Source organism: Bos mutus, chromosome 3, assembly GCF_027580195.1.
Source record: "Bos mutus isolate GX-2022 chromosome 3, NWIPB_WYAK_1.1, whole genome shotgun sequence".
NCBI lineage: Eukaryota > Metazoa > Chordata > Mammalia > Artiodactyla > Bovidae > Bos > Bos mutus.
Genome location: NC_091619.1, coordinates 17,716,465 through 17,740,933, shown reverse-complemented (window position 1 = coordinate 17,740,933; position 24,469 = coordinate 17,716,465). Strand labels below are relative to the sequence as shown.

General features: G+C 45.8%; 2 protein-coding genes across 4 annotated transcripts in view; both read right to left on the bottom strand.

The window, feature by feature from the left end:
• Positions 1–704: 704 nt before the first annotated feature.
• Positions 705–9,204, bottom strand: MTMR11 (myotubularin related protein 11). Of its 3 annotated transcripts, none has more exons than XM_005894876.3 (17): positions 8,913–9,204; positions 8,476–8,566; positions 7,397–7,518; positions 7,110–7,170; positions 6,797–6,939; positions 6,249–6,327; positions 5,987–6,122; positions 5,650–5,737; positions 5,404–5,492; positions 5,195–5,319; positions 4,681–4,747; positions 4,376–4,446; positions 3,689–3,855; positions 3,253–3,426; positions 2,357–2,533; positions 1,645–1,938; positions 705–1,367 (listed from the first exon to the last, which is right to left on the bottom strand). In XM_005894876.3, exons 1-17 carry the CDS (start codon positions 8,976–8,978, stop codon positions 1,221–1,223), a joined length of 2,097 nt encoding a protein of 698 aa, XP_005894938.1. In that variant the 5' UTR covers positions 8,979–9,204; the 3' UTR covers positions 705–1,220. The 3 variants fall into 3 exon arrangements, with proteins under 3 accessions (XP_005894938.1, XP_070223281.1, XP_070223282.1); XM_070367180.1 differs by having other exon boundaries at positions 7,155–7,170; XM_070367181.1 differs by lacking the exons at positions 7,110–7,170; positions 8,913–9,204.
• A 3,300-nt stretch (positions 9,205–12,504) lies between these two features.
• Positions 12,505–24,469, bottom strand: part of OTUD7B (OTU deubiquitinase 7B) — a 57,614-nt gene continuing 45,649 nt past the window's right edge. Inside the window, exons 7-12 of the mRNA XM_070367182.1 lie at positions 21,874–21,986; positions 19,905–20,030; positions 19,484–19,635; positions 18,781–18,895; positions 17,763–17,847; positions 12,505–16,577 (exon numbers count right to left, since the gene is read on the bottom strand). Coding sequence (XP_070223283.1) covers positions 15,369–16,577; positions 17,763–17,847; positions 18,781–18,895; positions 19,484–19,635; positions 19,905–20,030; positions 21,874–21,986 — 1,800 coding nt within the window. The 3' untranslated portion in view covers positions 12,505–15,368. The remainder of the gene's footprint in view (positions 16,578–17,762; positions 17,848–18,780; positions 18,896–19,483; positions 19,636–19,904; positions 20,031–21,873; positions 21,987–24,469) is intronic.

Genomic DNA, 24,469 nt, shown 5'->3' with positions numbered 1-24,469 from the left:
CCCGTGCAGAAGTACTACGATGAGCGGACAGGGCGGGGAACGTGAAAAGGAAACGTTCTGTCTCTTAAGGCAGTGTTAGAAGTTAAAGGGTCACACTGCTCCCGAAAATGTCACTTCAGAAGCTGGGAGAACAAAACTTTAGTTTTCATGTGTTTTGTAGCCTTTTTTCCCCCTTAGAAGGGAGTGCAGAGGAACCCCTCAACGCAAGGCGTGGGGACAACCGTCCATCCCTACCCGCAGTCCTTGAACAGATGGGGCCTCACAGCCCAGGCTTGGGCTTGAGGTATTTCCTTTTACCTCGGGGAACCTCGGGGAAGGGAATTGTGGAATGTCTGAGCTCGCTTAGTCACTCCATAGAGGGTGAGAGGAACCTGAGGCTCGGAGGTGGGGTGGTACCGAATCTTACGGGGGTTTGATACTGAAGCCCACAGGCCTCGGCCTCGGCCTCGGCCTCGGCCTCGGCCTCGACCTCCAGAGCACACTCTGAACTCCAGCAACATCTGAGTGTGCCTTTGCCCCGTTTGCACGAAAGAGAGGACCTTAAATTGTGAATCCTGCAGCGCCTCACGCAACCCAGCCCCTTACTTCCTTAGCAGTAATATGGTCGGTACCGTCCTTTTGTGGGTCACATTCCTTTCCCTCCTCTCCCCCCACTCCCTTGCCTAAGGTTCCTTTAATCAGACACAGACAGTGCCAGCGGCGTGTATAAATATTGTGCTTTAATGAACTCCTTAAATAGAAATGTCACGACGAAAATAGATAATTGGAAGAGATAGGGTGTCCCGTGTATATTTCATACCCATAGAAAACTATAAGGGAAGAAATAGAAATTGGAATTAAAGAAGCAGCAAGAGGAGGTGAGAAGGAGGTCTGTAGGCCATCTAGTTGGCACTGATAAACAGTGTATCTGATTATCACAATTTACCAGCGCGATATACAAAATTTCCATCCCAAAGACATGGAATTGCCCTGAAAAAAAGAGGCAGTCGTTCTGGATTGTTTTTGTTTCTTAATTCTTCAAATGACAAGAACTATTTAAACCAAACAAGGCAGGGTAAGAGTTGGATACGGTTAGCACCACTCATCTTAAATAGAAACTCAGGTCAGTGATCTTGTTTATGAAAGCTGAGGCAGCAAGACCAGATAAGAAAAAACGAAGGATTAGACAAAACTCTCCCTCCCCCCAGACCACCTTCTGCCCTGCCCGTGAGAAAGCAATTTCAACGGGATTGGGAGAGAATGGTGTTTGGGTTTCTTTTCTTGGAGTGATCCTCGGGAGATATTCGTGGTGTCCATTTCCTTAATAACTCCTGAAGATGGGATAGCTCCTCCTGGAGACCAGAGATTGTGGGAGCTGAGAGGCCCATCTGGGAAGAGGGTGAAGAGAGGCAGAGAGGATCCTTAATTCTCTTAGTTCCCTTTCCCCCTCCAACTATGCCCTAGGTTCCACTTGATATAAGCCAGAAGCAGTCTTCCCACAGTCCCAAATCTATTCACTTTGATACCAATAGGAATGGTATCTCACTTCCCAGTCCCCCAAACCCTTGCCCTTCTGCCTCCTGGAAACATCTGGTTTCTCCTAGAACATCTGGTTCAGCAGTCAGACCCCTTCTCCCACTCCCAATTTTTGTCTTCCCTTCTCACCTGGACCTCAGGCCTTCCCCTCAGGTAGCAGCGTCTCCAGAGCCTGATCTGGGGTCCCAGACATCCAGGCAGCAGCAGTCCCGGGGGTAAAGGGCAAGCTCCCCAGTGTGAGGGGAGCCCCCACTCCTGATCAGCCAGGCTTTCAGAAGAGATAGCAGGTCGAGGGAGCCAACGAGAAGAGACTGCCAGCAGGGAGGGACTGTCCCGCCAAGGACAGAGTTGATTCAGGGGTGTCAGGGACCCTCTAGAGAAGAGCCACACGGAACTGGGGGGCCCAGGAACCATGAAGCTTGGCTAAGGAGGAACAGGAAATCAACTGGCAACCTAGACACCTGATGACCCCCGTTTCCCCGAACTGGGTCATGAAGGAATGTCCAGCAGTCACCCACTGCACACTGCACCAGTGATCAAACTACAAGACTCCCCCTGAGAACACTTTATCTGCTCTCATTAGACTTCAAACTAGGCCTCAGGACTGATTAAAGTTGATTTTAGGGAAACATAAAAATGTGTGCATGAGACAGGAAGACTAATAAGGATGAGGAGGACGAAAAAAGATGCCATTTGTGATGTCTAGGATTTCTGTCTTCCTGGGGACAGTTAGGACTATAAATGACAACAGAAGGGGAATGAGGAACTCAGACACTATCACTTCTCATCTACTAGGATGAGCCTGTGAGAAAAAGGAATTTAGGAACTTCAGACACCTTACCTGCTGTCTAGGGAGCCAGGAATCTGGGCAGTGTTCTGGGTCATAGCCAGGATTACGGAATTGTAGTATTTGTTTATTGCTGTAGCGTAAATTCCAGTCCCAGACAGATAGCTGTGGGTTAATAGAGTTCCCAGCCCCTGGGAACCCAGGGGTATAGACTTGTGTATAGTTGTTGAACTAGATAGAGGAAACAAGAAGAGGAAGGTTAAACAAAAATATATAATCCTCCCCAGTTTAGAGATAAATCGTGAAATTCATCTGTTACTCTAAGAATCAGATGTAAGGCTTCCCTGGTGGCTAAGTGCTAAGAATCCACCTGCCAGTGCAAGAGGCACAGGTTCGATCCCCGGTTCACGAAGATCTCATCTACCTTGGAGCAACTAAGTCTGAGCACCACGACTATTGAGCCTGTGATCTAGAGCTTGGGAGTCACAACTACTGAGCCCACATGCCACAACTACTGAAGCCTGCACACCCTAGAGCCCATGCTCCGCAACAAGAGAAGCCACCACAACGAGAACTCCGTGCACCACAACCGGAGAATATGCCTCCACTCCCCATTTGCTGCAACTAAAGAAGAGCCCACTCAGCAATGAGGACCCAGCACAGCCACACACGAAAAGAATCAGATGTAGGATGGAAGTCTAGTCCTGAAAGAAAGCACCAACCTCCTCCCCCTTTCCCACCCGCAGACCACTTTTCATATTCAAGAGTAAACTTCAGAGAGTAGTTCCTTTGTTGGCCATACTGAACAGCTTGTGGGATCCTAGTTCCCCGATCAGTAATTGAACCTGGGCCATGGCAGTGAATGCCCAGAATCCTAACCACTAGCCCACCAGGAAACTTCCAGAGAGTACTTAATGGGTAGCGGAAAGGCAAAAATGGAAGTCACTGACCTGTCCACTCTGCTTTCCACGCTCCCAGGGAGTGTCTCTTAAGAATGTAAGGGTGTCAGGAACTCTGACACTGTCATGAAGAGCAAGAAGGAAGAACTCAGAAAATTCAAACTCAGCTGGAAACTGCTGGAGGAGCTGCCAGACGCAATCAAGGAAGAGGAGAAACACTGGGGCCTAAGAAGAGGGAAATTAAGAGGTTGGAAGTGGGTGTGGGGACTTAAATGGGGAGGATGAGTGACGTGGGAATGGGGACACTAAGGAGGTCAGGCAGTGGAAATCAGTTGAGGTAGGGGGTTATGGTCCCTCATCTGGATCTTCTTTCAAGCTCAGCCCAACCTCAGGCCCTAATTTGGACCTAATTCACCTCCAGTGGATTTTAGTATGTCATTTTCTCATCCCTGTACTTCTTAATAATACCCTCCCCAAACATTCTCACCTCTTCACTGGCCCCAGATCCCCCAAGTCGGGTCAGGAAAGGATGTCCAGCTGCCACCCACTCTCGTTGCACTAGTGATTGGAAGCCGAGCAGTGTTCGGGCTTCAGGGGCTGAAAGCAGCTGGACGAGTGAAGAGAGGAGGCCATTGAAATCACGATCACCGCGCTCTGGGTGATAAAGAGGGATAAGGGACAAAGAAAGAAAGTCCAAGAAACTAGGGCAGAAGAGAGTGAGAAAAGGAAACATGGCAAGAGGAAGTAAGAGGCATAGGGGGAAAGTTTTGGGTAGGTAGGATTGAGAGGGCACATAAAAGTGAAGAGAAAACAAAGACCTTGAGTGATTCACTTCATACACTCCAAGACAGAAACACCCAGCTTCACATGTAGGAAGCAGAATCAAATGCCAAACCAGTTTTCCTCATTTTCCTTCCCCCGCCCCCAATCCCAGCCCCCATCCACTGATGGAAGGACAGGAACAGAAGGCTGAGAAGCCCTCTGTTAGGGACCACAAGCTTAATGGGGAAGCAGAAGTAGCTCTGAAACACGAGTAGTTCCTAGCAAAACGAGAGGAGGATGCCAGCACTGGAAGGGGACAAGGAAACTCTAGACCTCCCTTCCTGAGCAGAGTCCAGTCAGGTGAGTAAAGAAAAAGGGCAAGGAATGGAGTGGGTTGGCCCAAGAAACTCACCTTGAAGTACTACAGAGCGAACCCTGGATGTCACTAAGACTGAGATGTCACTGGCCTTTCGAAGACAAGACCTGGAGGGGTGGGCGAGGAAGAGAAGAGAACAATAGGCCTACAGGAAGGGAGTGATGGGTCATGGGATACTATGGGGCAGACTCCCAATTCCTGTCCCCACCCCCCACCCACCTTCTAAGGAGCAACAAATAACAGTCTTCTTGGGGAACCAAGGAGAAGAGTTAATGGGAGACTGAGGAGTCCAAGTTGACAGAAGTTTGAATTATAAATCATGCCAGAAAAAGATGGAGTACCTGGTGTAGTCCAACCATCGTGTTCCTTCCAGAGCTGAGAACCATTTATCCTCAGCTACAGATGAATCTGAGAGAGTGCAGAGGAGTCAGAAGGGCAAAGAGATCAGGAGAACTGGGGATTCAGGGTCCAGAATTAAGGGGTAATAAGTTAGGTAGTTGTTGCTTATGGGGAAAGGAACAAGAATTAACTATAAATGGCTATGAGGTTTCTACAATTAAGTTGTGATGGTTGTACAACATTGTAAATACAATGAAATGCATTGAATTGTGCTCTCAAGATGGGTGAAGGGTGAATTTTATGGTACATAAATTATATTTCAATAAAGCTGCCTAAAAAAAAAAAAATGTTGGGATCAGGAAGACAGGAAATCAATGGGTCTGTGGGAAATGGGAGTTGAGTGGAAAACGAAGGATTATTGGGCTGAAGGAGTACTCATCCATATCAGGCAAAAGGGCAAACCAAGTTAGGGTCAACAGACCTAGAGGTGGGGTGAGTGGTCAAAGTTTCTCTCACCAGGCAGGCAGAGGGCCCTCAGCCTCAGGTGGGCAAGTTGGACATCTGCAAGACTAGGCAGTTCATCCATGGTGTCTACCAGGACAACATCTGAATGCCCAGCCTGAAGCATGGACTCCACTGCCCTGGAGGGAAGGGATCAGAAAGTAAGGGAAGGTGTCTGCCCCTCACATCTAACCTTTGATTCTGCTTATCAAACCTCCCCTCACCTGATATCTTCCTTGTTGGGGTCACTGGCTGTATAGAAGCCCCCACAACGAAGAAGATCACTGCCCCCAGGGTGATGCCAGGACAGGCGCTTCACATGGATGAGAGAAGGATCACTGAGGGAGAAACTCCTAGCCCCACCCTACCCTTGCCCCGACACTGACCTCAGGGATCCCCTCCCTTCACAATGACCCCTAACCTCCCATGACCCTCTAATCCCCAAATATTACCATCATTCCCACACTGACCGGTCCACGGCCCTGATGGAAGTGGCCAAATGCTCTCCTGATCTCACTGTCCAGAGTTCGGTTAGGGACCCAGAAGTAACGGGGGAGGCTGTGAAATTGAGAGTTATGTCACAGCATGGCCCAGTGACCTCAATACAATGCAAACCTGTTACTATAAGGAAGTTGCTTAGGAGGGGATCATTCTGAAGGATCTCAGGTTTAGAGATCTAGGAGATAAGGGGTCTAGGTTTGTGGATGTCCTTGGAGGCTGGAGTTTGTGGGAAATCCCAAGTTTTAGATCAGAGTAGTGTGGGAAGACTGAAGGGGCAGCTCGGGGTTGGGTGGACTGGGGAATCACCTGGTGGCTACGTCGAACCTCTCATTGACAGTGCTGACCCTCCAGCCCCTGGCTGCCTGCTTTTTCCGCTCAGTCTCCCAGTCTTCTATTGTCTCCAAGAGGGGAATAGGTGGTTTTCTGGAATCAGAACTCTGGCCTAGGGCAGGAGGTCAGCACAAGAGGAGGAAGAAGAAGAACCAGAGACAGCTTAGCTCTTCTGTCTCCAGCCAGCTTCTGCTTTTCAGACTCTACCCTTTCTTTACCCCAAAGCACCCTCACTCACCAGCCTGGCTCAGGGTTATCCCTGCATACTGTTGGGCTGGACTGTTCTGAGCTCTGGCTTGGACAATGGCCATGGTCACCTGTGGAAGAAAGGACAGCCCATCCTTTGCCTCAGACTAAAGTAAAAAGGAGGCAATAAGGCTCATATGTTGTTTCACCGTCTTGGCCACTAATAGAGAAGAAAAGTGAAGACTGTCCCTAACAAAGGGAGCTTCCACTGGTCATGAGAACTGGAGTCAGGAGAACACATTTAGAACCACAAAATGACAGAATGGTAGTGCTGGGAGGAATCTTGGGAATAATCTTGTCCAACCCTCCCTGTTTTTCAAAGGAAGACACTCGTCCACAGTTACACTCCTGATAGTTGGCAACGCTGGGCTAGAACTCAGGCCTTTACTTTTACCATACTCTAATTTTAGTCTTTCCTAGAGGAGAGAAGCAGAGAGAATGATGAGAGGGATCTTGAGAGATGGGACTGTTGGGGATTGCCAAGGAAAGGATCCCAAGATTCTAAGGGGAGGAGGGATTCTTGGGTTGGAGACCTCTTACCTGAAAGGCCTGAGGCTCTAGTCCTCCAGCCTCAAAACCGACTCTGAGTAGCCGAAAGTCTTGGCCATGAATCAGAATCTCCTCAGGGATAAATTTAAGCAGGGACCCTGGACGGAGGAGCTGGACTCGGGACGGGCCATGCACTGAAGTCAAGAGTTAAAGAGTGGTATAGCCATGGATCAGGATCCCTCTAGGAGGAACTCTTCTAGCCCATCCCACTCCATCCACTCAGTCTGTCCTCTGAAAATAGAGGAAGGATGAGGAAGGGTTCCAGCACCCACAGTGAGCCCTTTCACCAAACCACCACACTTACCAGCCTCTAATCGCCCAATGTTGGCCAGGGAAAAATCATACTCACTGCTCAGGGGAGTCTCCTAGAGGAAGCACATGACTGACGCTAAAGACATCTGAAGTCTCGTTCATTGTCCTACCTTGACAGCCCTAACCTCCCTAGAGATGCTTCCCAACGACAATCCTTGGTACTCTTAGAAGACAACCTTTTAAGCATAACTGTCTCACTTCTATAATGTTTGTCTAAATCTTCTAGACTCCCTTTCCACTTGCCACTAGTTGTCCTTTCCACTGCCCTAACCTTCTCACCTGACTCCGCTGCCATCCATGGGGCTGGAAGGTGACCCTCAAGTTGCTGCAGATCAGGGTTCCAGGCATTTCAGGTTCCAGCCCCTTCCTCACCCCTGGGGCCCATGCTAGAATCTGCTCCCCTGCAGGGCAAGAAGGGAAGCCAGGTTATGCCTGTTCGCAGTGTTGCCCCCACTCGCAGTGTTGCCCCCACTCGTATACACACACTCCTCTCAGACATTCTGTAGCAGAAACTAGTTGAGGCACTCCATTGTTAGCTCTTATGCAGCCTTTATTCTCTCCACTCACTCAACCTACCCATGTTTGTTCTCCCTCTCTTTCTTGCTTAATTGCACTCTGAAAATGATTGCCTTCGGCTACTTGATGTTTACCCCTCCAAGACAACTTTCCCTAACACTCCTTTCCTCTGGGAGCATTCTTCTTTCCAGAAAGAATGTCATAAGACAATGACCTCGAGGACCACCAGAACCTGTTCTGGAGTGATCCGAAGCCAGCCCTAATGATTCCAGTGACTCTAAGAGGAGAAGAATGCAAAGCTACATCAACCCTGATCCTTATCTTCAGTCCCATTTTCCCACCCTAAAACTATTAAGACCTCTTCCAACTTCCCAGGAAGGGGAAGGGCGCAGTCTTGAAAGCGTTAGCTTGCTGTGGCCCCCTTTGCCTGGCAAAGTAAAAAAGTTACTTTCTTCTACTCCTTTAAAGCTCTGTCTCCTTTAAAGCTCTTTCTATTCAGCATAGGTGAACAGAGGCCAGTTTTTCGGCGACAGGAGAATCTAAAGAGGAAAGACTAAGATTCCTCCCTAACCCCACAAGAATGAAAGCTTAGAAGGAGAGATTTTAGGCCCTCAAATATTTTTGAATAAGTAAATGAGAGGAGGAGTACCAGGGTCAAGAAAACAGAGGGACCATCAAGCTCCTAGCCAGCCCTAGGCAGAGAACAGAGCAAACCTCAGGTAAAAGCACTTTGAGCCGGAAGAGGAATACAGAGGTATCTTTAGTGAGGTTTGAAACAGGGTTTGAGAAGGGTGAAATTTGGAACAGTCTGGAAATCAGAAGTATTGGGAAGGCATTATTACCTGGGAGGCCTCCAGAGGCCAGGCAGCTGCCCAGCTGACGACTCCTGGGCTCTGGCATCCCAGTCCCCTGGACAGACTTCGGTCCAGAGAGCTGTGAAGGGTGTAGGGTTAATCCCCAAGCTTCTCTGGTCCTGGAGTCTGGGGTTACTTCAGCAGCCACCTTTGGAGGCCTACACTCAGACTCTCAGGAGAAACTGAGATCAGTGGCTGTGGAGAGCTCAGGACAGGCGTCGGCAGATAGTTAAGGGAGGGAGGGGCTGGTTAATGGATAATGAGACAATGAACTTGAGACTGCAAAAAAGACCAAGCACTGTCAACCAGAAGCTGATATGAGACATACCCTCCGCCTCCTCTAGATTCTTTTCTTTCTCCACATCATCCCCATTTGCACCCTTTAGATGACAAACCCCTCCCCCAAGCCCTTTTCCTCTCCTTACCCCCATCTCTGGCTCTTCCTTCTGGGGGGCGATGTTGAAACTCTGGCCCCGGCCCCCCCACCACATTTCTCTGGCTCCATCCGGGGATGGAGCAGTCAAGGGTGGAAAACCTCGAGGATGCTCAAGCCCCTTGGGGAGAGGCTGAATCCTGTAGCTAGCTGGAGGGAAGTCAGGGAGAGGGGCAGGAGGAAGATTCAAGGGAAAGGAGCACTTGAGGTGCAAGGAGCACGATGTGGGGTCTTCTGAAAGGTGTGTTCAGTCCAGCTAGAGAAGGCTCCACGGAAACTTCAGTCGACTCTGGAGAGGGCGGAAGAGATGCCCAGCCCCTTAAAGGAGAAGACACACAATTTTGGAAAAGTGGAGACAAAGTGGAAGAACCTAAGAAAGGTGAGGAAAAATTGGGGAACTGAGAAAATAACCACATTCCCTTCTTTACTCCAAACCCAGATCCTATCCTCTTTCTGTTCCTGAGCTTTGGAGACTATTTGAGGGAAGCAGTAATGACAAGTATTAAACTGGAATCATTTGGGCCACTTCCCTGGACTCTCACTGATGGTTTCCCTGGGAAGCTGTTTTTGTCTTCTTTAAGGGGATGTGAGGAATGATTAAAAGTACTTCAGGCCTCCTTACAACCTCTCCTGACAGTCTGAACTAAAGTAGTTGAGAAGAAATAAATGGAAATTGGCCCTCGGGATTTTTGCCTGGGGAAGCCCAAGAACTGGGGTGGGGGTGAGTGGAAGTGTTTTTGTATATCCTTCTCCAGAGAGTGTGAAACGTGTCTCATGTGAAGGGTGCAGTGGAAGAGTAGGGAGAGAAACTGAACTATCTGCAGGATGCTGACACAGGTACAGGTACGTGCAAGTTCCGTGGCTGGGGGTGGGAGGCCCAAAGAAAAGATCTTAACACTTAATCACACACACACACACACCATCCAGACAATTGGAAACTAGAGCCCATTCCAGGTACAGGAGCCCTCCCTCCAGCCCAGACATCAGATCTCCAAATTAATGATTCATGTTAAGGACTTTGAAAGCTGAGGGCTGGAACCCTCTGTTCAGTGCAACAGTCCCATCCCCCAACACTCCCCCTTGAAACCCAAGAGGCAAAGATGGGTGGGGAGGGCTGTAGGAGGGAAGTAAAGGAACAGTAACTAGGGTAGGTATGCAAAAATCTACCTTTAGATATGAAAAAGACAAAAGAAGCTACAAAGTAAGGAATTACAGAGCTGCTGTTTTATTGATTTTGAGTTTGTACAAAGGCAGCAGTCCTTAGGTGGGGTCCCGAGTTTTCCAGAGTGACACTCAACTCTCCTCCCCCGGCACACACACCCTTCCGGCCTCAGTTTTGAAAAGTTCCCTGTCTTGGCTGCAACTGTGGAAATAGTGAAGATATTGTGAGACAGGGAGTCCATCTGGAACAAAGAGGCATACACCTGCTAGGAAGGCGTCCCAGAAGCCTGATTCTAGAAGTCCTAAAAGCTGCGACATTCCCCACACCCACCTGCATTCCATCAGCCTCAATCCCTCACGGGAAGAAAATATTTCCCAAGTTCTGTGGCAATAGAAAAAGGTGTGTACCACAATTTAAAAATCCATTATCCATTTTCCTTCTCCCCACCACCCTTCAGTGAAGAGCCTCATTCTATCCTTTAATACTTGAGGTGTCGGAACAGCAGAATAGAGAAAACTTGAGGGGGGATGGGGAAGGTCAGAGCCAGAAAAAAGATGGGTGACTTGGATCAGCACCTAACCAGGAATGCAAAGGGGACAGCAGCTGAGTGTTGAGTAACAGGAGGACACCCCCCCCCCCCGCCCCCGACCACCCCCAACGGAGGTTTAGTGGATGGAAGGAAGGGTGGAGAGGCAAGGGTCTGTATCAGATTTTCCCATTTTCAGAATCCTGGTCTGGCTGCAGGTTTGTGCCAGGAGTGAAGGCTGCTGGGAGGGGCTGCTAGAGGAAGGAGGTGGAGCTGAGTGACTCACAAGATGAATCACAGATCCAGTTATAAGCACAGAAAGAGGCCAAGGTTCTCCCCACCCCCGCTCCTCTCTTCGCTCCTGGCAGCCAGCTTCCCCTCCTCTTTTCTAGCACCTCTTACCCAAGTGGCCAGTAAAAGGAGGGGTTGTGGAGAAAGTCTCCATGGAGGGTATAATATTCTGTTAATCCACTTAAGTTCAGGGGGCAAAACAGCCTGTGATTTCTATAAAGTGAAAGAAACAGACTGCCTGTATGAGTCACTGAATCTGTAGTTGAAGGGCCTGGAGGGAAAAGGAAATTAGAAAAATCTGTGGTGCAGGTGATTCCAGGACGAGGACTACTAATTCTGTCTTCTCACCTGTGGTGGTGGGTCTGGGGCACTGACTCCTTGGAGAAAGAAGACAATGCAGAGTCCAGAGGTGTCAGAGTAACTTGGGGACAATTATCTTTGAAACTCCTTTATTGGGAAAGATAAAATGTGACTGGAACTTTGGACATGTGGCTGTTTAGAAAGTGGTAAGAATAGCAAAAGCTAGGTTCTCAGAAGTCATTCAGAACCAGCTCCATCCTTTCCAGCTCATTATCACTCCCAAACATACACTAAAAAGTCATTGCTGATTTTTGTTTAGTTGGTCTGTGAGCTTTAGTTTCACTTGAGAAGAAACAGCCAACAGCAGAGGGAAGGAACTTCCCTCCAGGCCCCACAGAGCACTGAGTTGAACACCATACCACTCCATGAAGAGACTGAATCTTTAAAAAAAAAAAAAAAAAAACCTTTTAATATCATCATTTTATTTTGCTGTAGAATCCAGTGTGAGGGAAAAATGTTTGGTTAAATCTTGTAACTCTCAATCAAACCAGCATAAATTAAAAGGAATCTGGAGGCGTGTCCTATAGACCTATTTGCTCCTTCAGGGCTGAGATGGAGAATCTAGGGTGAGTAGAGGGGGTAGCACTGTCTGAAATCAAAAAGGGAAAAACAAAAGCCCTGAAAATCTCCCCTCTCCAACAACAGCCTCAGTAGGTACCCCAGTGCCTGGGGTTACAATAACTAAATGCACTTATTTAAGCCTGAGAGATGATATCCCTCAATTAGGATTGGGGGGCCTGCCTCCCCCCTTCAACCACACCCTCAACTAAGGAATCTGGCTCCTTCTGAGTGCATGTCACCCCTCTCCTCCCTTCCCCCCAACACAGTAATTGCACGAGGCTGCCTCTTCTACTCCCTCCCCAAATACTGTCATTTCCCAGGCAATTTTTCACCACCTTCCTTCCCATCCTACAGCCGTCTCAAAAAATAAAGCAGGACAGACTTTACTTATCCCTACCGAAAAATATCCATTGACTCAGGGTCCCTCATCTTTAGAATGCAGAGGTTATTTTTTTTTTTAATGCCTCAATAAAGTTACCTTCCCAAATTAAAAACAAAAAAATCTTAATGAAAAAGCTATAGGGCCTAAATAACCTAACCACCACCACCCCCCGCTTTTTTTTTTTTTTTTACCATTTTCACCCCCTTGGGCACCCCTCAGAATTTCCACCTTTTTATTTGAAAAGAAGTCAAAAGGGATTGGGGTTGGTCAATTTATAAATCAAAACAAAAGCAAACATGACACAAGGTTTCCGTTTATGTTCATTTGTCCTCAGTTTTTAAAAACAAAAGTATTAACTAGACTCTAATAACAGATCAAATCCAAACACAGCAGTCCAGTGGCAAATTAAAAGTTTCCTGGTTTTATTCTCTGGGAAAATCCCTGGTCTGTTTCCATTCCTATTGGTCCAGGCCAAAATCCTATGATATAGATGGATGCCTACGGGAAAGGTACGTGAGCTGTGCAAATTCTAGGTGTGAGTTCGAGTCACCTGTTGTTTGGGTGCATGTCAGGCGACAGAAGTTCGTATGGTGGTGGTCCCACCAGTGTTCTAAGCCCAGACACGGGGTGAGGTGAGCAAGGCACTCACTTTGGGCACAAAATTTAAGGATGCCTCAAAAGCCAGTGACCAAGATGCTATTTTAACACAATATAGTCTGAAAATCAAAATTAATATAAAAAGAGCCACAATGAATAAAGTATCGAAATTTTAAATAAAGACAAGATTCAACTCCTCCTTGCTCAATTCAGCTTTTCTTCCCTCACTCTAACCCCAGTCCTGCTGGATCCTGTTTTAAAGATTTTGATATTTTGCCCATGATGGATTTTTTGCATTAATTTTTAAAAAATGCTGCATTAAAACACTATTTATCTTGACTAGTGAGCTTTTGGCATCTCCTTAAGTTTTGACCCTGAAGGGAATGCTCCTCTCACACCAGCCCCAGTCCTGCCTGGAAATACAAACATACCCTCCTTTGGAACCTATCTCCTTTGACCTCATTGCTTCCTTAACACATCCATTTCCAAATAAAAGCCTAAGAATTAATAGCCATGGAAATTATTAAATCAACAATCAGATTTAGAAAATAAGTGGCTTTTCGAGTTTGTTGAGGAGAAAGGAAACTTCCTAAATTGTGAGCAGTTCCAATGAAGAGGACAGTCTTGGCTGACTTTGTTATCAAGGGGGCGGTGGGATGACAACTTTCCTGATTGGGCAGAAGCAACATATGACAAACACAAGTCCCCCCAACGCACACTCCCAGCCCATGTCAGCCTTGGATCAAATGTAAGGATTACATTCCACAGGATGGTTTAAGAGTACACACCTCAAAAGAGAAATCCAAATACAGAAAAATAGCCCCAATTAACACTCTAGACACATTAAGTACACTTATTCCCCTTCTTCATATGCACCCAGGAGTGTATACAATTGCATAGTTGATTTTTTTCCCCCCCCAGAAAGAAATAATTTAAAGAAAAGGGAAGATTGGCCCAGGATAGGTCCTCCAGTTTAAAGCTCTTAGAAATGGTGCTGGCCAGAGCATAGGCTGTCCAGACTTGTGCTTTGTGCAAAATGCAAAGGAGCTCCCCCAACTACTGTGTCCACAGACACACTCCCACCCTCTGGGGAAAAGGATGGTTTGGGGAGAGGCGGGAGAGCCAATGACAGATCAGCTCATTGGGAGTAATCTGTGATCTGTGGTTATAGTTCACTAAAATATATATTTCTCTAGCTACCTCTTTATAAATTGCCCCTAATCCCTACCCCAAGTTTCAACATCAGTCCTATTATCAAAAATATCTCTTCTTACAAAGTATTTTTTTAATTATTTTAATAAACTAACCACAGATTAAGGTCAGCTATGGCTTAACAAAAGAAGCCGGGATGTTAAGTTCATTCTCCAAAAGTAGAGAGCAAGGAGAAAGAATGACTTAAATAGGAGGGAAAAAACTCATTTTTTAAAATGTTTTTTTGCTTGCTAGGGTCTTTTTGTTTCTTTTCTTAAAAAAAAAAATCCAAAAAATAAGTTGCTTTCTACAGATATGCAGCAGCAGAGGATGGTAGTGCTCTATTTAGGTTTTTGGTTTTGTTTGAAACAGTCTGGCCAAAAGTCTGTCCTCCTCCCACCCCCTCCCAAGGCGCACTCAAATGTGTGGTTATTGCTAGTAGTTAAAAAAAGATCACCTCTGCACCAATTCACCTGGAAAAAATTCAACACACACAGCTGCTCTTATCATTCTCTTGCCTTCCCCAGAGGGAACTTCTTTTGTGTTTTTTGTTGTTTTTTTTTTTTAATAAAATTAAAGTCTTAAAAAAAATCACAACCTTCTTAACTTAGCTGAGCTCAGTCCTCAAAAAGGATGAGGAAAAGATAGGGGGCAATCGGCAATCTCCCCTCGAACTAGAAGGGATGACAGACGGCTGTTTAGAAGGAAATCAAACTTCAGAGGAAAAAGATTCCCCCTTTAAGTTCTTGCCTTTGTCATCTCACTAAACCCATTTAAGCCATCCCCCTCCTAATAAGCACCGAGAAGCACACATTTCTGCCTTGTCTTTCCAGATCCTTCAGAAGGAAAAATTTATCCAACACTAAACATCTACCTTAATTCAAGTCAATAACAAATCTAATTTCCCAATTTCCCTCCACACTCCCAACTCCACCACCGTGTGCTTTTTTTCCAACCTAAAAGAACTTTGGTCTGTTTTTTCTTTTATTGACTGAGAACCTCCTTTGCCAGTTCCTCCCCCAGACTTCTGCCCACCTACCCACCCCCACACACCGAATCTTCCCTTACACTTTCCCTTAGGCCTGGGATGGACCCAAGGGGTTATGACACACAATTATCATCTTTCTCCCCTTGTACCTCCTCAGTACCATCAAGTCAAGATCGGCAAAGGACCAGTATAGCCTCGAGGCACCATCCAGCCCTGACCTGCTCTTGCCAGCCTGGCAGCTCTTCAGAGTATACACACTTAAGAGTTTCTAGCCAGGCTCACACCAACATTACTGCATTCGCCCCATCAACATGGGAGCTGGGTCTTATGAGCCAATTAATTGAGCTTAACTTTCTTTGTTTAGCCCCCTTGCCCTCCAAGGTTTCCCGTTCAGAACCTGTGCACCAGCAGCTCCCCACCCGGTTCACGTTCCCTTCTCCTCAGTTCTTCTCTGTAACAGCAGGAGCAGAAGTTGTTTGTCTCAGGGTGTCCATAGAAGCTGCAGTTCGGTTGTTTGCATTTGGTCTGGGTTGGGGGAAGTCCCCGGGGACCTCCAGCCCATCCATCTGGCTCAGGGGGCTCTCTGTAGCCGTTGCTATAGGAATCAGCCACGCGGAAGTGGGGTGGTAACGGTGCACCCCTGTGAGCTCCATCCTTGGAGTGACTGCCTGGCTCCAGAGAAGAGATGCTGTCCTGGTGGGGGTAGGGTCGCCCAGGAGGGCACTGTCTGGGGAAGGTGGCATATGGTGGTAGGCCCCCCCCACACGGCCCCCCCGCCAACTGCCTCCGGGGTTCCTGGCAGTGGACTCCACCCCCAGAAGGCCGAGGGACAGTAAAGCCACCAGGGTAGCCAGCAGAGAATGCCACTGCCTTGGATTCTGCTGGAGGGGCAGTCAGCAGCTCCTCCCCGCCATCTGGCTCTGGCTTTTTGGCTGGAGGAGGCCCACTCCCTACCCCTCCATTCATGATCTTCCTCTCTGTCTCCTTCTGCTTCTGCTCTGCCAGGAATCTCTCCTCAGCATCAGTGAGGTAGCGCTGGATCATCTCCTCCTGATACTGGTGGCGGTGACCCATCTTCAGGGTGCCAACAAAAATAAACTTCCCCTCCCCTTGCATTGCAATCCTCATAATGCTCAGGCTTTGCAACACCTCCTGGCTATACCTGCTCCCTCCATTACCAACAGACTCAGATGTGGGCTTCTCAGATACAGGCCCATCCCCAGCTGCCTCCTCCTTGCCACCCTTCCAACTCTTCAGTGAGTTTTTCTTCTTCTTCTCCAGGGTCTCAGTGCCACCGCTTACCCCCGAACCTGTCCCCACCCCTCCAGGCTTAGAACCCTTGCTGTGCATCAGGCCTCCCATGTTCTTCTTGAGCTTGCTGCCCAAGGTTTTGCCAAAGCTGCCCAGTTTGTTAGCCACAGAATCTGCTCTCTTCTTGTCCTTTTCCCGATCTCGCTTTGACTTCTCTTTCCGCTTGCTGCCCTCGTTGCTGGCAGAGCTGCTGCCAACTGACTCCTTGTCTGATTCCCCAGACTCAGGAGTGGACCGGGGCTCATCTCCAGCTGAGGCTGTCGGGGACTCAGGCTGGGCCAGTGGAGCCTGGAAGAGACAAGAAGATGGTTGGCAGATACAGAATGGATAAACAACAAGGTCTTTCTGTATGGCACAGGGAACTATATTCAATATCCTGTGATAAACCGTAATGGAAAAGAATATCTAAAAAAAGAATTTCTGTATATGTATAACTTAGTCACTTTGCTGTACAGCGGAGATTGGCACAACATTGCAAATCAACAACAAAAAATTAAATTAAAAAAAAAATGGCTGACCGTTATTCCACTGGCCTAGGTTGAAGGAAGCCCCCAGGAACCTCCAGCCCATCCACCTGGCTCAAGGGGCCTCCTGCAGCTGTTGCTATAGGAATTAACCATGTGGAGAGGGGTGGTAACACCCCTACGAACTCCTTCCTTGAAATGACTGCCAGGTTCCAGAGGAGCGCTGCTGTCATGAGGGGAAGGGTCACCCAGGAGGGCACTGTCCTTCCCCAGCTCATCAGCTCTCCCATGAACCAGGAGAAAATGTATCTAATGTCTAGCCTTTATCTCACCTCCTATAATCTGATGCCCTTCTGTAATAAGGAGATAGCAAAATGAAGACTGGATTTTGCTCTTCTAGAACAATGTGCAACTATACAAATACATAACCTCTGGGTAAGGTGGGAGAATATTCTGTAGACAGTAGAATGGCATTTATTATAAATTTCTCTATGCCAGATTCTGCCCAAAGTTACTCTCAAGGAAGTTCTGAATAACCACCCAAGTCTTAACCATTCTGCATCCGCTTTCAGACATTCAGCACCAGAGTCCATCAGTTGCCCCTTGCTCCTGTGTTCCTGTTCTATGGATAATGATATCCTCAGAACCTACTAGATCAGGAGCTTTTTAAGCTATTCTGTCTCTTCTAGTGCCCAACACAGAGGTCTATGTACGGAGGGCTTAGAACAAAGTAATAACAATCTCAAGTTCAAGAAAACTTTTTCTGAAGAATGTGTTTAGTATCAGAAAGCAGAGCCTGGTTGGTGAGAAGATGTAGAAAACAAAGGCCACTAACAGAAAGGCAGGAAAAAGTCTCTTTGGGAATTTATCTGGTATTTTCCAGTTACTCCTAATATTGAAGCATAAGCCACTATCCAGAAGAGACTCGGAAGGACACCACCACCAGATGTCCTTGTTCTCCCTGACGTGGAAAGGAGGCCATGCCAGGGCGGAGTGGGAGAAGCCTCACCTGCGCATCAGAGGACACTGCGATCCACTTCACGTTCATGTAGCCATGCAGCAAATGCAATTTGACCTCTAGGGATAGGATTACACTGTGAAATGGAGAAAAAAAAGAATTTCAAAGAACTGTGGCCTTTAAAAAGCAAAGCAGTGCGATCCAGTTGGGAAGCAGGGTGGGAGAAGACTACATGGCTGGGAGCTCAGGGCTGATTTGAATTATGGCTGCACCAACTAAGCTTTATAACCTTGAGCAAGTCACTTCAACCTCCCTGAAACTCAGTAGGGGTTGATAATGAGTATAGATAATAATATCTATCCTGTAGGGCTGTTGTGAAGATTAAAATAGTATTGAGAAAGGGCCCAGCTCAGGGCCTGGAAAATAGGAAATACTTACGAAACAGTATATTACTTAGAAGACGCTTTTGATAATTAGGTGAGAACTTACTTAAAAAGTCATAAACTCTTTTCTTATTTTTTAACCCAATCTTCTCAGTTGGCTCCAGTTTCAGGAGCCCAAAGAAGGCAGCACTGGATAAGAGGTGAGGAAGGAACTTTTACACTCCTAAGCTCTTCACAGAAAGCTGTGGAAGCAGGAGGAAGCCAACTTCAGGGAAATGGGGGTAGGGGTGGAGAGAACATATTTTTCTTGCCATTTAAGTTCCAAAAAAAATGCAAAAGTCTAGAGCAAATGATTTTGGTCAGCTATTTAAAACCCTTCTTGTTTGGGCTGGGAGAAATGTGACCTGATCATCTTGATTCTTTGACTACTGTTCTGGGGATTCTGTAAGAACACTCCTCATGCTATAAACACATCCCAGGATTCCCTTCTGTTTCATGGGGAGAAAAAGCAGTGGCAAGAGTCCAGGTGCCCAATCTGTCTCCCACCCCTCCATCTTCCCAAAGACACTAGAACTAGGATGTGACCATCTTCGCCCCTGAGCTGAGGAAAAGTCCCCGGGAGACAGACACTGCATGTGGAAGAGATTGCAGCTACAAAGCAGATGGAAAGGCTGGACGTGCCTCACCTTGCCAATCGGACATTGTCATTATCATCTTTGCCCCACTCCCAGCCCTTTCCAGGGTCCACAGCAAAGTGCAAAGGCAGCAGCTTATGCTCTGAATCTGTAAGTGGGATCACAGCTGGGGAGGAAAAACACATATGATCAAGGAGTCTTCCTGAGGAAAGAGGAAGGCAGCTGAACACAGACTGACTCCAGTAAAAAGGCAGCTGAATCATACCCAAGGTCTCTAACTATAGTCACATCTCAGTTCTTAATGACGAATTGTCTTAGCAGAAAAAAATAACAGGCAGGTTTTCCCTTATTACTCAGAACACAATTTAGGCAACTTATCTCCATGAATTCCCACCAGTCAGCTAGCACCCATGATGTTCCTGCCAATTAAAGTGAATTCAGGGAATTCAAAGTCATTATTAAGGCAAATAGAGCAAAGCATCATTTGGAAAGTTCTAGACCTTAATGTATAAGCTTCTTTACTCCAGATCAGGGAACACAGGCTGAGTTTTCCCAAAACCCTTTTTTTTTTTTTTTTTTTAAACAAAACAAAACTCTGTTTATCTTAGAGCTTAAGAAAACAGCATCAGCACGCTCTGTCTGGGCTTGCATGTCACTCAGTTCTTTCCTCCTACATCTTCTCTCATTTCAGTTCTTCTAAGTGAAAATAAAGCAGAACAAAAGACACCAGAGACCCAGACACTGCATTCCACACCTTGTTCCTTGGCATTCTCCTTCTGCTCCATGGACACAAGTGCAGAAAAGTGGGCCTGATCATAGGCAAGCACCAGAGGGGAGCGGTGACACTGGCTGGCTGGAACCTCCAAGGGCAGATAGATTCCCCCAAAGGGAATAGGGGCGAATGCTGCAGGAAATCACAAAGATTATTATTAAGGCTATATTCTTGCCTGGTGGGAAATCTCTCCACCCAACTATGTCAATTGAGCCCCCCTTTCAGTCCAACCGGTGTTTAATAATTCTTTCCTAAGAAGTTTCATCAATTAACCTCAACTGCTTTACTCTGACTCTGTGAGAATTGTGCATTGTTCTAATTTACACCGTGTTTTTCCCCAAGGGTCATATATCCCCCTTGCAGACAGGGCTGCTCAGGGTAGAGTGAGGACTGCTTGACTCACCTTCCCCCAGAGTCCCTCAGCATGGTGTCTGCCACAACGACTATGGGCCTCCGAAGCACGTGGGCAAGGACGAAGACGTGGAATTCTTCTAGACTCTCATACACGGGCTCTTCTGAACTCTCCACCCTAGAGTTGTAGGAGGGGAGAGAATGGAAGAGATGCAGTGCAAGGGAGAGGGAAGAAAACAAATCAAGAGACCTCTGAAGACCAGTTCTACACAGAGGAAAAAAAAAATGTCCATTTCCTTTTTTCCATTCTGAAGGCTGCCACAGACAGAGATGATTATTTTATGCTAGCATGGCTATTTCTACCTCCATTTCACAGATGGAGAAATTCAAGAAAAGAAATGTGAAGGTCTGAGGGTTAAAGTAGTGCTCAGAATTGGGAAGTAATCCCTCTTAATACCTATCTGGTTCAACAGCATTCCCCTACTCTTTTTATCCAGTAGCTCAATATACAACTGTGTAGCCTCATTCTGCTTATTACCTTACCCACCACAACCACCCACATATCAATTCATCATGTCCTATCAAAAAAGAAAAACAAAAAAGGAAAGAAAACAAAAATCCCTTCTTCATGTTCCCTTACTTGAAGAAGAATAGCCTCGCCCATCTCTTGGCTAATACTTAGTAGCTTAATCAGAAATCTGAGAAATATTTACTGTTCTTTATATCGCATCTTCAGTTAATCACCTGGCCTGACCAATTCCATCTTTTAAGTGTCTCCTCTGGCATATCTGCAGCCACCACTTCATACCCGTGTCCCCCTCTTTCCTGGATTACTATTACTCCCCTCCAGTTCATCATCCATTTGGCTGTCACTGTGCTCAAATTCATCAATTTGTTCCTGTTACTCACATACTCACAATTGAGTGGCTTCCTGCCCCCTGCTGCTGCTACTGCTGCTAAGTCGCTTCAATCATGTCCAACTCTGTGCGACCCCATAGATGGCAGCCCACGAGGCTCCCCTGTCCCTGGGATTCTCCAGGCAAGAACACTGGACTGGGTTGCCATTTCCTTCTCCAATCCTGCCCCCTAAACCAATCTTATTCAACATTGAGTGCTTGCTACAAATGCAGATTTCTGGGCAACGCAACTGTACTTCCCTAGGGTGGAGGTCCAAAATTCTGCATTTTAAATAGACCGCCCGAATTATTCTTATACACAATAAAGTTTGGATAGGTTATATTTTTTAACTTTTTACTTTAGAAAAATTTTTAATTTTAAACATACTCAAACTAGAAGGAATAGTACACTAAACTCTCATATATCCATCATTCAACCTCAATAATCATAAATACATGGTCAATCTTCTTCCACCTAGACCTTGATATATTACCCTAGGGATCAGCCCCCACACCGACTCCACCCCACCAGATTATTCTGGAGCAAATCCTAGATATCATATAATTTCATCCATGAATATTTCAGCTTCAATCTCTAAAAAATAAAGACTATTTTTAAAGATGTCCACAATACCATCAATATCACAATTTAAAAACTACCATAATTCCATCAATATCACACTTTAAAAATAGTAATGTAGACATTATTCACATTTCCCCAATTGTCTTATACATGTCCATACATTCTAACTGGTTGATGCATCTCTTAGGTGTCTTTAAACTTAGGTTCTTTCTCTTTTCTTTGCCTTTATTTATTGAGGAAACCAAATCACTTGTCCTGCAAGTTTCCCAAAGTCTGGATAGAACACAATTTCAATTCCTTAGTATGGCACACAAAAATCTGGACTGCCTAGCTTCGTCTATCATTCAGCATCACATATTCTGTATTCTGGCAATACTGAACCACCTGTGGTTCCTAGAACATACCATGCTGTTACACCCTTCTGTGCCCTTGTCATGGCTTCTCTCCTGTCTTTCTGTCCAACACCCTCTTAGGATAGAACTCTTTGGACACTGAGGACTCAGCAAAGATTACTTTCTGCTCCTCCAGTTAGATATACTTACCCACCACAGCTGGCTCCATTGGTACCCAGATGCATGCGGGGTTCACTTGAGGCTAGCTTGATCAGTTCATTCCATTCCTTCTGCCACTCGTCCTCTGTGTATACCAGCCCTGACTGTGTGAAAGACAGCAAGGTATATTAAGCAGTTAGAGGCTAAGTTCAAAAGGAAATAGCCACTCCAACTCACTCATGTTATTCCACTCTATGCTCCTGTCTTATAATTTGTAAGCACTTGTCTTACAATTTATACTACAAAGTCCAGTCTCTTCTCCCTTTTATAGTCAAGATCCATGAAAGAATAGTCTATGATCACGCTCACACTTCTTCCATTCTTTTCCAGCCCACTGTAATCCAGCTTGTTTCTGCCCTCCAGCCTATGTCCCTTACCCCTATACACTACTTCCCCTAACTGACTGGCTAAAGACAGTAACCTTCTAATTGGCCAAATTCAGTGAACTCTTCAGTTCTCATCTTTCTCAGCATTCATGTGGCATTTGATCTCCCCCTTAAACTTTGTTTTCCTTCAGCTCACAAAACACTACTTTCTCCAACCTCTCTGAACTCTATCTTAAAATATTGATAATGTGTCAAATAATTTTAGCCTTGGTTCTATCCGGGTTATCTCTTCTACTATTATAATCTCATCTACTGCTATCTACATGCTCAGGACTCAGATATCCTCCTCTCCAGCCCAGACTTCCTCTTCATCTCTATGTTCACATCCAGCAGCCTACTGAAGGCTGTCACCTGCCCATGACTACCTTACACTCTGTTCTGTCAAAACGGAACTTCTGCCTCTTTTAAAACTTCCTCTTCCTGTTTTCTAACCTTTGTAAGCAACACTAACTATCACTCAAACACCCAGTTAGAACTACCAGGGAGTTATTGATGACTCCTTTCACCTATCCCATACCTGGATCCCTTTAGTCAATAACTATTAAGCATGAGCTACTGTAATAGATGCTGGTTTCACTACTTCTAGTCATACATTGTTATGATCCATTTTCTACAATACTACCAGAAAGATTTTTCTAAAATTAAAATCTGATGATGTTTGCTTCCTGCTACAAATTCTTTTAAGAATTGTTATTATCTATTAGATAATAATGCAAACTCTTTAAGCACAGCATAAAGACTCCACTTCCTGGGCTCTGACCTACCCCTCTAATATCATTTAATTAGTCATACCTCCTTGAATGCACCATGTCCTTTTATACTTCTGAGCTTTTGTCTAGGTTTTGCCTCGACAGCCTTCTGCCTGAGACAGCCCACTCCATATCCACCTGGTGAATAATCTCTCAACTGTCAGCAAAAAACTCAAGTATCACTCCTCTATGAAGCCTTTCCTAAATCTCCCTGGTGCATCAGCCACTCACTGCTTCCTTTGTGCCCTCCCTGCTGAACTGCTATACAGACTTCTATCACAGAAGTCATAACTGGTTACTCTGCTGTAATCGTATACTCACACGTCCATCTCCTACTACCACTCTTAAAAGCCAGGACCATGTTTTAAGCAATATGCTTAGTGCTTACCATGTGATCAGTAATCAATAAATACATGCTCAGTAAAACTATAATTTTTATCCCAGGAGTGGAAGAAATAGTACAAATAATCTTAAAATACTATATTGGCTTTAGGATGTATATAATGGTTTGGAAGAAAGGCTATCTTGTTAATTGTATTTGGCCTACATAAGTGTTTAAAAAAGTTTATACTTTTTTTTTGAATATTTATTTATTTATATTTGGCTACACTGGGTCTTAGCTGCAGCACTCAAGATCTTTGATCTTCACTGCAGCATGCAGATTCTTTGTTGTAGCACATGGGATCTAGATCCCTGACCTGGCATCAAACCTGGGGCCCTGCATTGTGAGCTCCAAGTCTTAGCCACTGGACCCCAGGGAAGCCCCAAGTTTATACTTTAAACACACACTGACAGTAGAAAGAATCACATTAGAAACATGAGAAGTATCAGAACAAACGTAAAAGGAATTAAGGAGCTATTGTGAGCATATTTTACTTTAATAAAAACAACAAAAACACAACAAAGCTATTTTCAACTTGTATAATTCTATAACTTTTTCTTTCAACTCAAAGTAAGAAGAATGCACAGTTTGTATATGGGGCACTCTGTTCACTCTGATAAATGGTCCCTGATGCACATTCATGAGGCTCTGTCTCCCTCTTCCTCTCACCTATTTTCGTGCTGTTTTTATACACACAGCCACTAGGTGGTGTACCCTTCTAGGCTGAAAATGTTCTTACTGGGTTTTACCATTTTCAACAACAAAACAGGGAGGCCTAGGAAATCAAAACCAATTTAATTTGTTTGGTTTTTGGCACTGGCTAAAAGTAGCTCCCCAGTCCATCTCCCTTTCCCCACCCCCACTATAGTGCTATACATCGTCTGAGCTAAAAGAATTACCTCATTTCCATATGGAACTTTCAACGTGTTGAGCGAAAGGAGTAAAAAGACTACTCTTTCAATATCTACTATTCATGAGGCATGTATTTCCATTTGGGGACTCTGAGAGGGAAAAGGTGGCTGACCAAGAATAGAATTTCGGAATTTCTGAGTCTCCTGGCTAACTCCCAT